At 37.8% G+C, this 12,567-nt stretch overlaps 4 protein-coding genes across 5 annotated transcripts; 2 read left to right on the forward strand and 2 right to left on the reverse strand.

The window, feature by feature from the left end:
* The first annotated feature begins 842 nt into the window (after positions 1-842).
* On the forward strand, positions 843-1,711 carry LOC108601830 (actin-related protein 2/3 complex subunit 3). The gene is made up of 3 exons (XM_017989771.2): positions 843-930; positions 1,072-1,245; positions 1,315-1,711. The coding sequence occupies exons 1-3, from the start codon at positions 925-927 to the stop codon at positions 1,666-1,668; spliced, it is 534 nt and encodes a 177-aa protein (XP_017845260.1). The 5' UTR covers positions 843-924; the 3' UTR covers positions 1,669-1,711.
* Positions 1,712-1,715: 4 nt separating this feature from the next.
* LOC108601829 (NADH-quinone oxidoreductase subunit I) lies at positions 1,716-2,791 on the reverse strand. The gene is made up of 3 exons (XM_017989770.1): positions 2,659-2,791; positions 2,055-2,506; positions 1,716-1,996 (listed from the first exon to the last, which is right to left on the reverse strand). The coding sequence occupies exons 1-3, from the start codon at positions 2,696-2,698 to the stop codon at positions 1,835-1,837; spliced, it is 654 nt and encodes a 217-aa protein (XP_017845259.1). The 5' UTR covers positions 2,699-2,791; the 3' UTR covers positions 1,716-1,834.
* A 3,810-nt stretch (positions 2,792-6,601) lies between these two features.
* Positions 6,602-8,028, forward strand: LOC108601856 (LEM domain-containing protein Bocksbeutel). Of its 2 annotated transcripts, XM_017989809.2 has the most exons (2): positions 6,602-6,746; positions 6,821-8,028. In XM_017989809.2, the coding sequence occupies exon 2, from the start codon at positions 6,823-6,825 to the stop codon at positions 8,011-8,013; it is 1,191 nt and encodes a 396-aa protein (XP_017845298.1). In that variant the 5' UTR covers positions 6,602-6,746; positions 6,821-6,822; the 3' UTR covers positions 8,014-8,028. The 2 variants fall into 2 exon arrangements, with proteins under 2 accessions (XP_017845298.1, XP_017845297.1); XM_017989808.2 differs by having other exon boundaries at positions 6,602-8,028.
* A 1,418-nt stretch (positions 8,029-9,446) lies between these two features.
* Positions 9,447-11,795, reverse strand: LOC108601676 (dnaJ homolog subfamily C member 3). Its single transcript, XM_017989585.1, has 3 exons — positions 11,261-11,795; positions 11,088-11,204; positions 9,447-11,022 (listed from the first exon to the last, which is right to left on the reverse strand). Exons 1-3 carry the CDS (start codon positions 11,355-11,357, stop codon positions 9,740-9,742), a joined length of 1,497 nt encoding a protein of 498 aa, XP_017845074.1. The 5' UTR covers positions 11,358-11,795; the 3' UTR covers positions 9,447-9,739.
* Positions 11,796-12,567: the final 772 nt, after the last annotated feature.

Raw genomic sequence — 12,567 nt, forward strand, 5'->3', positions numbered from 1 at the left:
CACACATAAATCACTGCATATATGTCAGACACTGTTATGTTAAGTACCAGTCAAACAGTAGATTTCCCTCTTGCCTTGTCTTGCCTGACCCTAGAAACACTTTAAAAGTTTTCAAGTGTTTCAAGATGCACATTAGGAGCAATACAAATTTTATTGATGCAACGAGTACCAAATTCTTGCACTTCTTTTTCTAACACAGTGACAACCCTTGTGCGTAAAAATTGCCACTTTTGCCGTTCTCTGATCAGCAAGACAAAATCAGTCGATATAGCTATGTCCATCAGTCAATCCGTCTGTATGACCAACGATAGATAGATAGATAGAGCTAGAGCAACCTAATTTTGTATGTAGGCTCTCCTATTTCTGAGTCTTATGTTTTTGATAAAAATTTATTTCTTTACCCCTCGCCCGCAAATTAAAGAAATATATATTTATTTCAGAATAATCGGATTAGCGGGCTTTGATGCGTTACCTGTATCGTGTGTATGTATAAGTGCGTGCGGGTGCGTATAAAAACAAATATAATCGGAAATTAACGATAGGACTTGAACCTAGACTTATTCTACCAATGCGCTTACCTATTGAAAAAGTAAAAAAATTCCTGCTGAGTTTGGAACCCGTGCCCTGTTGATCAACACTCGCGCACCTTACATCTTAATTAAAAATAAGCAAAGCCGCCATGGTAACTTTAAAATTGGCTAAACACAATTCTGGATAATTTAAATCTGGAAAGATGTCAACCGCCTGAGCTGAGCTCGCAAGGTTGGAAAGAATTAATACAACATATAATACAAGAATCATCGACTATTCGATAGGACTTAATGCCGGTGGTAATCCGGTCACACTGTAAGGTATTGTAAAAACCTTCTGAAGGAAAATATATAAAGAACATTTTTACAACAAATAGAATACTTTATTTTTAAAATGCCGGTAAGTTAAACTTATATTTTCCCCAGTCGGTTGAACATTTCTATGGTAAAAGTATATATGTACATGCTGATTTGCACATCAAATAAGAAACCTTACTCTAGCTAATTTACGTACTGAATAATATCTTCTGTTGATGTATAGGCATACCACTCCCAGATTAAGGAATTCCGTCAACAAGTGGGAAACATGGCTATTCTGCCACTGCGAACCCAAGTTCGCGGTCCAGCTCCAAGTGCAAGCGTTGACACCGATATCATTGATGAGTCATTATATTTTTTCAAAGCGAACGTATTCTTTCGCACATATGAAGTAAAGGTGAGTGATATGCTGCACATCACAACCAAAAAGTTATAATCATATCTTGTTGGATTTTCCAATATGCAGTCGGAAGTGGACCGTGTTCTTATCTATGTAACGCTTTACATAACTGAGTGCTTAAAGAGACTTACGCGCTGTACTAGTAAATCCCAGGGGCAACAAGAAATGTATAGCCTGGCAATTTCCAAGTTTGATATACCCGGCGAAGCAGGATTTCCTCTAAACACTGTCTATGCCAAGCCACAATCAACCCAGGATACTGACTTGATGCGCCAATATTTGCTTCAACTACGCCACGAAACCGGGAATAGAATGGTGGAGAAGGTTTTTAGCACAGGCGATGGCAAACCAAATAAGTGGTGGACTTGCTTTGCCAAAAAAAAGTTCATGGAAAAGAGCTTGGCTGGACCAGGCCAGTAGCTAATCATCTTGCATAGATTGTTCATATAAATTATAAAAATATCGAATATTATTTAAGTATGGCTGTTGTTTTATTTAATAGAGCTACAACATTGCAGGTAGAGCCAATCGCGCTGTTTAATTGGAAATCATCCTAAACAAAAATCTAACATTTACAATATATAAGTTATCGGTAAAGATGGTCGGCTTGAAGGTTGGATGCAATCTCCGATTCCCACTTGTCACCATTGCACAATAGCTTCTCCTTGTTGTAGAGCAGTTCCTCGTGCGTCTCAGTGGAAAATTCAAAATTTGGACCTTCAACAATTGCGTCGACAGGACAAGCCTCCTGCAAATTTAATGTTTAGCATGTGTCCAAAATGTACTGATAACTGGTTATGGGTTACCTGACAAAATCCGCAGTAGATACATTTGGTCATATCTATATCGTAACGAGTTGTACGCCTGCTACCGTCTGTACGCTCTTCTGCTTCAATAGTGATTGCTTGGGCTGGGCAAATCGCTTCGCACAGTTTGCAAGCAATGCAACGCTCCTCACCGCTAGGGTAGCGACGCAGAGCGTGTTCACCACGAAAGCGCGGACTTAGGGGACCCTTTTCAAACGGGTAGTTAATTGTAGCCGGCTCCTTGAAAATATGGGCCAGAGTAACGGCAAATCCGCGGAATAGCTCGCCCAAAAATATCGTAGACGCTGCACGATCTGTGATGTCTTCCATTTCCATGCTAACTTCCTTATTGTTTACATATACATAGCCCTTAGGTACTGAAACAATATCCTGCGGTTCGCATCGCTTGGTGGCCAAGAAGCGTGTGCCGGTTGAGCAAAATATGCGTTGTCCTAAAATAAATAAAAAGTACAAAACACTTTCAAAAATACATTTGGCGAATGCTCTGATGAGTGATATAAGCTTATATAACCCCAATAAGTAAATGCATTTACAAAAATTGGGAAGTGTTTTGAAAAAGAAAAATAAAAGTTTTGTCACTAACCATTGCGGGCTGCTGTAAATATTCGCACTGTTTGCATCATGTTTGTGGCGAACAAGACAATTGTCGCAAATTCGACTAGTTAAAAATTTTGTTTTGTTATGCTAGTTGGCCGATAGACGATATATGCTACCAGGGATGCAAAACTACTTCCTAACTAATTTTATGGAATCTAATTTACATTAGTGATGCAAAAATCCCGATAGTGGATACCTCGATGTATTTTGCCTCAAGATTTAAAAATTTCGAAAGCACCGACAAATTTCAACAAAATATTAAGCAACTAAGAAATTCAAAATTTAATAAATTCAAGGGTTTCACTTTAGAGTCTTAAAATCTAATATGAATGTAATATATGAAATTAAATAAATAAATGAATATATGCGGAGCTTGCTGGCATACAGAAATTTTTTTAATTAATAGGCATAAAAATTGCCTTTTTGGAAAATTTTTTTGACAAAAAAAAATTAATTAGCTCAACCAAATTTGTTTTCTTTTAAAATATGTATTAGCTCAAAATATCAAAATATCCGGTTGTATTGGCTACGCACGCACACTTGCAGAAGGACGCGTCGATGAGGTTACCTATTTACGAACACGATACATGTCGCAATTCTTATCGGAAACCGAGATTATACTTGAATTATACTTTGGAAATAAATACTTAAATTTGTGATATGTCGTTTGTTACCAAAAAATTGTTTATTTTATCCACTTTAAATATACCTTAAAATTATTTTTGTGAAATTTTTTATATTCATATAGAATAGATTAATTAGTTTCCTCCAAAATGGGCTAAAATTCATTTTAAAAAGTTGGGGGTTCACGGGTTCACGTTATGCCTAATATCTTCTGAAATATCGGGAGCTCGACAATGAAATTTTTTGTGGGCATTCTTAAATATTTTGGGAACAATTTAAAGCAAAAAATCCAATTTATTTAAGTTTCTCATTAGGTCTCCCCAATTCGCAGGGGAGCCAAATTGTCGATAAATCGAATTTTCCATCGATGTTATTGTCGCTTAAAATACATATTTGAGCTAATTATTCGGAATCTAGATCTCTATAAGTCTAGACGTGTCGAGAGTAATTTTTGAAAAATAACAAAATTTAATAAAAATAAAAAAATAAAAAGTCAGAATTATCAAATTTTAAAAAGCTTGGAAATTTTTCAAAAATGAAAATGGGACGAATTTTCATCAAGTGTCCACCGGATAAAGTGGTTATTAAAATCAGAGCAGCGAAACGGGCTACAACGAAAAAACTAAAGAACCGGCATTCGATTGAAACATGTCTACTATTCATGATCAGATACTGCAATACCCGAATGGTCAAGCCTTGGCTCAGCCATCACCACAATGGCTATTACTACAAGCAACCCTATCTGTACAGTAACAACGACGAATTTAAACATCTCTTCGACGAATTTAAACATCTTCGTCATCTACTCTGAGTGGCTGTGTTTGCACCCCAGCAGTCACTACGATCCACTGCAGTACATCTGTAACCGCTACCTTGAACCCCCTGTTTCAGTGCGGTAGAAAGCTACTATTAGGCAGAAAAAAGAAGTAGTTAAGAAGAGAGCAGGCGCTTTCTCTTCAGAACAACGATCGTAAAGAAGGTAACTTCTTCCCAGATTGATCGTAGCAGTGCAAACCGTTTCCAAGCTCTAAGTGGTAGGGAACAAATGGACACGGACAACTACGTCGAATCCTCCATCTTGCAAGCTGCGGAAAAGTGTGGAGCAACCGAGCAGACGTTAAATGCTAGCAAAGCAGCTCAGAATGCCGCCCCACAAACTAGTCGTTCACATAAGGTACCAAGGATAACGGTTCCTGACGTGGTAAACCTTTCTGCTTTTTGCTTGACGCGCTCGTAGGAGACTCATACACCATAAAAGCACTAAACTCAGGTGACTGCGCTATTCAATGCAACTCTTTGGATGCTTACAGATCGATTGTCCGTCATTTCCTCGAGAAGGGAATCATTTTTCACCATTACCAGCTCCCAGAAGGCCGACCCTTTCGCATAGTTATGCGCAACATCCATCATGAAGTGCCAACTGAAAATATCACTGTGTATCTTCAAAGGGAAGGGTCATTGCGTCTTGCGCATTTTTACTCCACGCAATAAGGCAACACTACTCTCACTCAATATGAGGTTTGTGGACCTAAAGAAGGCAAAAACTAACAAGCTTATCAAAAACATCTCTACTGTCTGCAGACGAAGTTACCTGGGAGAAGCCACGCAAACAAACTGAACCTGTTCAGTGTCATAGATGCCAAGTATACGGTCATACAAAAACATTCTGCGCACGACGGTATCGACAAAATGTAGCGGCAAAATGTATTCCACGCAAAAGTATCTTAGCACTGATAAAAATATTTAATACCACGCTAAAGTTGGGGCACTTTCCAAGGCAGTGGAAACATGCGCGGATTGTTATGATCCCCAAAGCCGGTAAATCTGCAACGCAAATTGATTTATACCGCCCAATCAGGCTGCTAACAAATTTTTTCCGAAGTTTTTGAGCGCATCCTACTTAATCAGCTGATGGAACTTGCACATGTATCAGACCACATACCACTACACCAATTTGGGGTCAAGAAGTTTCACGGTTGCCCTGAGCAAGTCCATCATCTAGTTTAACCACGCCACCCACGGCTTGGAACACAAGCTGTACCCTATTGGCGTTTACCTTGATGTCAAACAATCTTTTGACAAGGTGTGGCACGATGGTCTGTTCTATAAAATGAAGAATCTGCTGCCGGCTCTTTTATTAGTTATCAAACTTTCGAAGTTGCTGTCAGAGACTCTCGTTCCAGCTTAGTGCAGATACGTGCAGGAGTCCCCCAGGGAAGTGTACTTGGACCTTTCCTATACAAACCTTTCCTATATATACCGCAGACATGTCAGCTCCGTCACTGCTATCAAACGCTAAAGATGATACCCCTGCTACCCCACATCACGGCAGTAAAAGTCAAGTGCCTTGATAAGCTAAAGAAGCTCGACTGGCTCCTAGCCCTAAACAAACTGCAGGTGAGCACTAAAGCTCTGCTCATCAAAGCAATATTAACGCCGACTTGGACCTACGCCATCCAAGTTTGGGATACAGCCTTCAAGCACCAGCTTAATAGACTGCGTGTAGTATAGTCACTTGCTGCTCGGCGTGCGTCAGGCCTTCCTTGGTATGTAACAAACCAGACAATTGAAAGCGACTTTCGATTTATACTGATCGGAGATCAAATTAACATGCGAACAACTCTAGGCCCTTCCCAACTCGTTGGCTAGCAATCTGGTTAACCCGCTACCAAAAGAAGATTAAAAAATTCACCCAACAGATCTACCTGACAGGAGAATAACATAAATACACTTTGGAGTAAATTAACAATAGTCTATACCCAAAACGTGCAGTACATATCTTCCCTCACATACGACCGGTCATATTCACAAGTATGAATGATTCCGGCCGCAATAAATAATTGAATCTAAAAAAAAACATTTGAGCTGGTCAACTATAGATATTGCCTGCATTTGGAATTTGGAGAAGGTAATATTGATAGGATTCTTGGAAAAAATTTCTACCTAAGCCCAATATAGGATTTTTTAGTACATGTATAATAAATGTATTATACATTTTTCCATAATAAATATTTATTAATTTAAACTTAATGCAATGTGATATAATAATGAAAATATTATAAAAAAAAGAAATTTAACAATAATTAATTGTAATAAGGCAGAGATCAATTCATTTTGTGCATATCATGTGAAATCATGTGTTAAGACTTATTGGATTTATTTAAATTATTACATAAATGATCGAAATTATGGAAGTTTTAATATCGATAAGTCAATAGTGGATGAAAATTATGCCGGATATCGTGCCATGGATAGTTTACCAGCTCTATTGCATACATTCGTTCAAAAACATTGTAATTTATTGACTTTTTTTCTGGCGCATTTTAAGACTAACTTGAATAAGTTAATTCTGATTCCTGTAACAAGTGCACATTATAACTACTTTCTATTTGGTTGCAAAAGGAACGAAAGTAACTTGTGTTACACTGTAACAACATCATTATAGCATTGGTATTTTAAGCAGTGACGACATCGCTAAATTTGTAAACCTACTTATTTTCTTCAAATTCCATAAATATTCACAGTAATGTCCGATCTTGCATATCTTGAAACGCTTTCAAACAAAAATCTGCATGCAAAATGTCTAGAGTGTGGTTTGCCAAACATTCCTGTAACTAACACAACTCGCAATGTTATTTTACACCGATTGCGCTCATCTCTTCTAGGCGACCTCATGAACACAAAGAATAATGCAATTCTAAATGCAATAGAAACTTTTAGGGCCGAGATCGGGCCCACTATTGAGGCAACACCGACATCAGAGATGTCCACGCAACGATCTAGTGACTTAGATGTCCACGGAAAAGATAAAAGACGCAATAAAAGCAGAGCTAGGACTACTAACACTATTGCTCCGTTGCCCAGAGAATATTATAGGGATAATGAATTGAATCGTTCTGTGCAATCGACCATTACAATCTCTGACGTAGGTTCACAATCAGACGATGATGAATTTATCAGAAACTTGATGAGGACAAAACGTATCCCACTTGTCAAGCAGCAACCACGTCAACGTTGTTCGGTTTCCTTAACAAAATCAGGTTTGCTGACTACTTCCTATATTCGCGAGATACAAGCATCTGTTGTTGAAGACGAGAGCCGACCACAAAGCTTTATATATGAACAACCGCAAAGTACAGATGCACACCTGCATACAATACATAACGATGCAAAGCAACACGAACCCAACCTACAAAGTCAAAATCTATGCCAGACTAGACTAAACTCGTTAAGTTATGTAGGGGAGTCAAAGACCAGACCTTATGCTGTACGCAACACGTATATCGGATCAATTGAACCATTCGATGTAACTAGGAGTGGATTATCTAAAAACACCATAAGACAGCGCCATACCATTGGAAGCAGTTGTTTTCCTAGAGCTCGTCTGTTACAACCGACTAGTAATGTGAACTCGCTATATCCCACACTGAATGGATTCTATGATCAGCAAAATCACTCAATTGAGCCTGTGAATCCAAGTACACACAATGACTCAGATTCTAGTACTGAGATGAGCAAGAATAAATCTCAATTTGAGAGACACTTTCCGCCATTCGTCAAGCAACATGCTATGGAGCAGGTTGACACAGATTCGCCGACATACCAATTTTGGGCACTCATAAATTCTTTAAATCGCCAATATCATCTCAAGTTTTATATAATTTTAACAGCAGTAGTGATCGCTGTCACTATGATCTATGTAATTTTAACACCCTAAAATTTTTAATTTCTTTAAATAAATAAATAGTTAAAGAAAACATGACAATATGGGGTTATAACGTACAATATAATGCAATTGTAAAATCATATCATAAATATGAATCTTGTAAAGAATTACTGGAAACGTCATTCCGTGTAAATAATTTCAATATAACAAATTCTTTGAATCTTGATTTTCAGTAAAACAAAATCTCTATAAATCTACTATACCTTGGAATTCGCATTCACATTATTATTTTAATTGATTCGGACTCATTACTTTTTCATTAAAATGTGCTGTTTTATTTTATGCAACATATGAACAAAAAAAAAACCGTGGACACAACCAAATTTGATATCCACTTTGATTAGAGCATCGCAGCAACCTCACCGTCGCGACGCACTCTCGAACACATACACACAAAAACAAACAACTAATTCGTCACAGCTCATTTTCACTGAAGCGTCAGCAGCGGCGTTTGTGTGACGTATCAGCAATCGCACCCTGCTGTCAATATTAAAAATTGAAATGTAACATCGACCGATGTTTTTGGTCGAAAAGATGAAAAAGGGTTTTCGCAGTAACTTGCGAACTGTAGCGTGGTCAACCTGAAGGTCTAAAAGTCAAAAGTGGGCGCAATGGCTAGCCTTGCCAAGTGTGAAAGCGAGGAGGTCGAACCAGGTCAAGCCGACGGTCCGGCAGCTTTCAATTTTTATATGTATACCTACACATGCACCAAAGATAAAATTAATTAATGGATCAATAAATTTGAAGAAAAAAGTAAATTAACATCGGCGCTAGGAGTCGAACTCAGGCTCTTTGTTTATATTTTATAAGTACAACGTACGATTAATAGCTATGTATGTAAAGAGTCGGAATCAAATAAAATAATGTTTATTTCTCTCTGAATCGAGAATATTTTGAAGTTAGATTTAAATTTTCTTTAATTGATTATAATGTATATTTATACAGGTGTTTTAGAAATTTAATGACCTTTCTAAAATTTAATAATTTGTTTTTATGCATTAAAATTATTAAGTTTATTATTTATAAGACTAAACATTGAAAGATCTCTAATGGATATTTTAAAATCATATCGAGCTCTGTGATGCCTAAAATCATATCGTATACGATTTGGAGTGAATTTGAGGTTGGTTTTGAAATCTGCGTCACCCCCGATTTTGATATATTTTTGACAGCCCTAACTAAAAGAAAAGTATAGCTCAAATATTCGATTTCTAAATAAAGATGTTAGGTCTTACCGTAGGTGGGTTTTGTTCAAGGGACTTCAAGCCAAAATCTCCGGAGATTTCTATAGCACCATTTAAAGATCATTTCGCATTCTTAAAAAGCTATCAATTATATTTTTTCTGTTTTACTTATTAAATGTAGAAATATAAAAGAAATGTTGCTACACTATATTTATGGTATTAAATAAACTTATCAAATGATTTTCATTGATTTTGCTTTAATTTTTGTGTTTTATAGTGCTATGTTCTAGTTTCTTTTCTTGCGCTTAGTTATAAGACATTGGTTTCATATTACTATTTACACGGTTTTTAAAAATGCCAATGCAAGCAATTGTAAATTATTTTTTAGATAGACATGAGCAAATTGCAGAAATTGTTGGGTGGAGTGATTATGAAGCATTGAAATTTGCAGTTATTGAGTGGAAAAAAACAAAAAAAAATTGCTCAGCAATGGCAGCGAAGTTCCAGTTCTTGACTATTCCCTGATATACAAATTAATTGAAATGAAACTTAAACTGGAAAGGCGATCCGTGTTGAAAGTGGGCAAACGGATCCGCACCGCGGAATCCATGATGATTGCTTTCAGGATCGAGCGGGTCCTCGCCGTTATCAAACTGACGTCTCTTCTCAGGATCTGTCAGCACCTCTTTTGCAGCAGCAATATCAATAAACTTTTTTTCGGCCAGCTTCTTTTCCTCATCCTTAAAGTTGTCGGGATGCCACTTTTGAGCCGCCTTACGGTATGCTTTGACTATCTCCTGCTTGCTTGCGTTGCGTTTCACTCCAAGAATTTTGTAATAGTCACGACGTTCTGCTTGCTTTTGGAGTTTTTTGGCTTTCTGTATGCCCTCTTTGGCGCGGCTACTGTTCTCATCAATGTCGAGGGCCGCCTGGAAGTCATGTATGGCATCGTCGTACATTTCACTGCCTAGTAGCGCATCGGCTCGATCACAATAAAGTTGAGCATCTTTCATGATGTCCAGGGCAAGTTTGCATTGGGACAGGGCCTTGCCATACTGCTCATCTGTCGTATAGCAAGAACAAAGTAATTTGTGAGCTTCGTAGCGAATCATGGTTTCGTCTGGCTCCAACCTGAGTACAGCTTCGGCATGTGTTAAACAATCATTCGCCTGATTTTCTTCTTTTGCCTGCTCAGCTGATGACAATTGTTTTTCGACTTTTCGCAGCTTTTTGTAGAATGGGAAACAGAGCTTGTGTTCGGGATCGAGCTTGAGGCATTCGCGTATGTCTTTCAGCGCATTCGTAGCGTGGCCAATCTTATAAAGCAACTGAGCAATATCATAATGTCCTTCGGTGCTATCCTGCGATAGACGATTCACCTGCCGTAAGTCACTAATAGCTGAGAGAGGATCGTTAACCTTTAGGTAGGCATCTGAGCGGGCTTGCCGGAGTTCCACTGACCAAGGAGAGATCTCCAGCAGCTGTGTTATCATACCAATAGCATTCTGATCATCTCCGTGTTTCATCAAATGCCGCACAAGCTGCCATTGCTCCTTTGCAGGATTTAATCTTGCATAGTTCTCATTAACTATTGCATTATGCGATTCCTCACGTAAAACAACGTCAAAGTCAATCAGAGCGTTCTCATAGTCGCCGCTCTTCATATGGACAAGACCGCGCTGACTGCGCGCTGCTGTAAAGTCGGGCTTCAGATCCAGAACTCGACTGAAGTCTTGAATGGCAAATCGAGTTTTACCCAGCGCCAAATAGACAGTTCCTCGCTTAAATAGTGTCAAATAATTGTTAGGGTCACCCTCTGCAAGATTTGTCATTGCGTAAACTTTGTTGACCACCAACTACATAACAACGTGTATTGCTTACCAACAGCTGCATGATAATGCGTTAGGGCATCCGACAATTGGCCCCGTGTCAAAAACTCTTTGCCGAGCTCCAGATGATTTTGTATATCTGGCTGATTTGATAATGCAGCTTCAGCACCTAGCGAATTTAAAATGAGATAAAGCTGCATTGTAAGAATTATAATTGCGACTAACCTTCCATAAAGAGCTCCATTAGCAGCAGAAGAATACACATAGCTAATTTCCTTTCACTACAGCCGAGGAGGAGCATATGGCTCAATGGCAAAGCCATCTTACCAAATTTTCCTTTTTCAATTTGTACTTTTTTTTTAGCAAGTGTATGCTTGTGTGGGTGTCAATGACTGTAGGGATTGAGAGATGATGCCAATATTGATATAAATGTTGACTTACACGTCACACTTATGATTTTGGCTTAAAATTGGCGTGGCAGATCTAGGTGTACATATATTGCAGCTTTCAATCTTTACCGATTCACCTTCTTATTGGTATCTATATTTTATATACTTATAGATATTTCTCTGGCGGTTGGAATTAAATTAAGTAAATTCGTGGAAAAGTGCTAGTGATTTTCTTGTTTTAAGTTTTGTGTCCATTGCCATCGGTGGCCGTCTTGTTAGGGGTTTTTGACCATTGATTGTAGTTATGGACGTTTCTTTAAAACTAAACACTGACGTGTTATGCTTATGACTCGTTTGTTGTTTTTGTTGATTGTGAACTTATCGTCCACCACCAACAGCTGTCGCTGGGCCACCACACAGTTACTGTTACAGTGTTCCAACAGGGGAATTGAATAACAGAGACCAGCTGTTATTACTCTATTATGTGCTGCCAGGGATTGACTGCCCGCCAAAGCTAGATTTTGAAAAAATATAAGCTACAATTAAAAACTTATGCTTGAACAACCAATATCCAATTACAAGAAAACATACAAAATCAATAGTGTTCTTTAAAGTTATTTTATAAATTAAATTTTTCATCAAATCAGAAATTCCAAAACAATTTCGACATTTCTAGTAGACGATTTAAATGCGACCCTTTAGAATATTGGAAAGTAATATACAAATTAGTCCTATAATCATTTCTTACATTAATATCTCTTTAATTGTTAAATTGCTGCCAAATTATTCTGAGATGCGTCCACTGGGCCAAATTGCCAGAAGACTGCTCTGTGTACACGCCACATCAGCTAACTTAAGCCTGCGGTTGTTAACAAATTAATAATTATTCTTAAGAACTACTTTCTAAATTAATATATACATAAATGTTATGTTTGAAGATGAAATTTACTTAAGTGCGATACTATCACGATAGTATCCATATTTCCTCCAAAAACTTGTAAACTATCGATGGCTCAATTCATCGGTATATTTTTGGCGATTTTCGCGCTGTTTTGTGATATTGACGATAAGTAATGCATCGATGTTTTGCAAAACATCAGCCGTTAAATTTCACAATAGATTGAGCGTTCGTCGACAATTGCC

The sequence above is a fragment of the Drosophila busckii genome, chromosome 2R (genome assembly GCF_011750605.1).
Source record: "Drosophila busckii strain San Diego stock center, stock number 13000-0081.31 chromosome 2R, ASM1175060v1, whole genome shotgun sequence".
NCBI classification, from domain to species: Eukaryota; Metazoa; Arthropoda; class Insecta; order Diptera; family Drosophilidae; genus Drosophila; species Drosophila busckii.

Coding starts and splice junctions, on each gene's coding strand:
- LOC108601830 (XM_017989771.2), top strand. Junction 1,246..1,314: donor TTCGCACATATGAAGTAAAG/GTGAGTGATATG, acceptor TCCAATATGCAG/TCGGAAGTGGACCGTGTTCT.
- LOC108601829 (XM_017989770.1), bottom strand. CDS start 2,698: ATGATGCAAACAGTGCGAATATTTACAGCAGCCCGCAATG. Junction 2,507..2,658: donor ATTTACAGCAGCCCGCAATG/GTTAGTGACAAA, acceptor TATTTATTTTAG/GACAACGCATATTTTGCTCA. Junction 1,997..2,054: donor TCTACTGCGGATTTTGTCAG/GTAACCCATAAC, acceptor TTAAATTTGCAG/GAGGCTTGTCCTGTCGACGC.
- LOC108601676 (XM_017989585.1), bottom strand. CDS start 11,357: ATGGCTTTGCCATTGAGCCATATGCTCCTCCTCGGCTGTAGTGAAAGG. Junction 11,205..11,260: donor AATGGAGCTCTTTATGGAAG/GTTAGTCGCAAT, acceptor TAAATTCGCTAG/GTGCTGAAGCTGCATTATCA. Junction 11,023..11,087: donor GCATTATCATGCAGCTGTTG/GTAAGCAATACA, acceptor CAAATCTTGCAG/AGGGTGACCCTAACAATTAT.
- LOC108601856 (XM_017989808.2), top strand. CDS start 6,823: ATGTCCGATCTTGCATATCTTGAAACGCTTTCAAACAAAAATCTGCAT.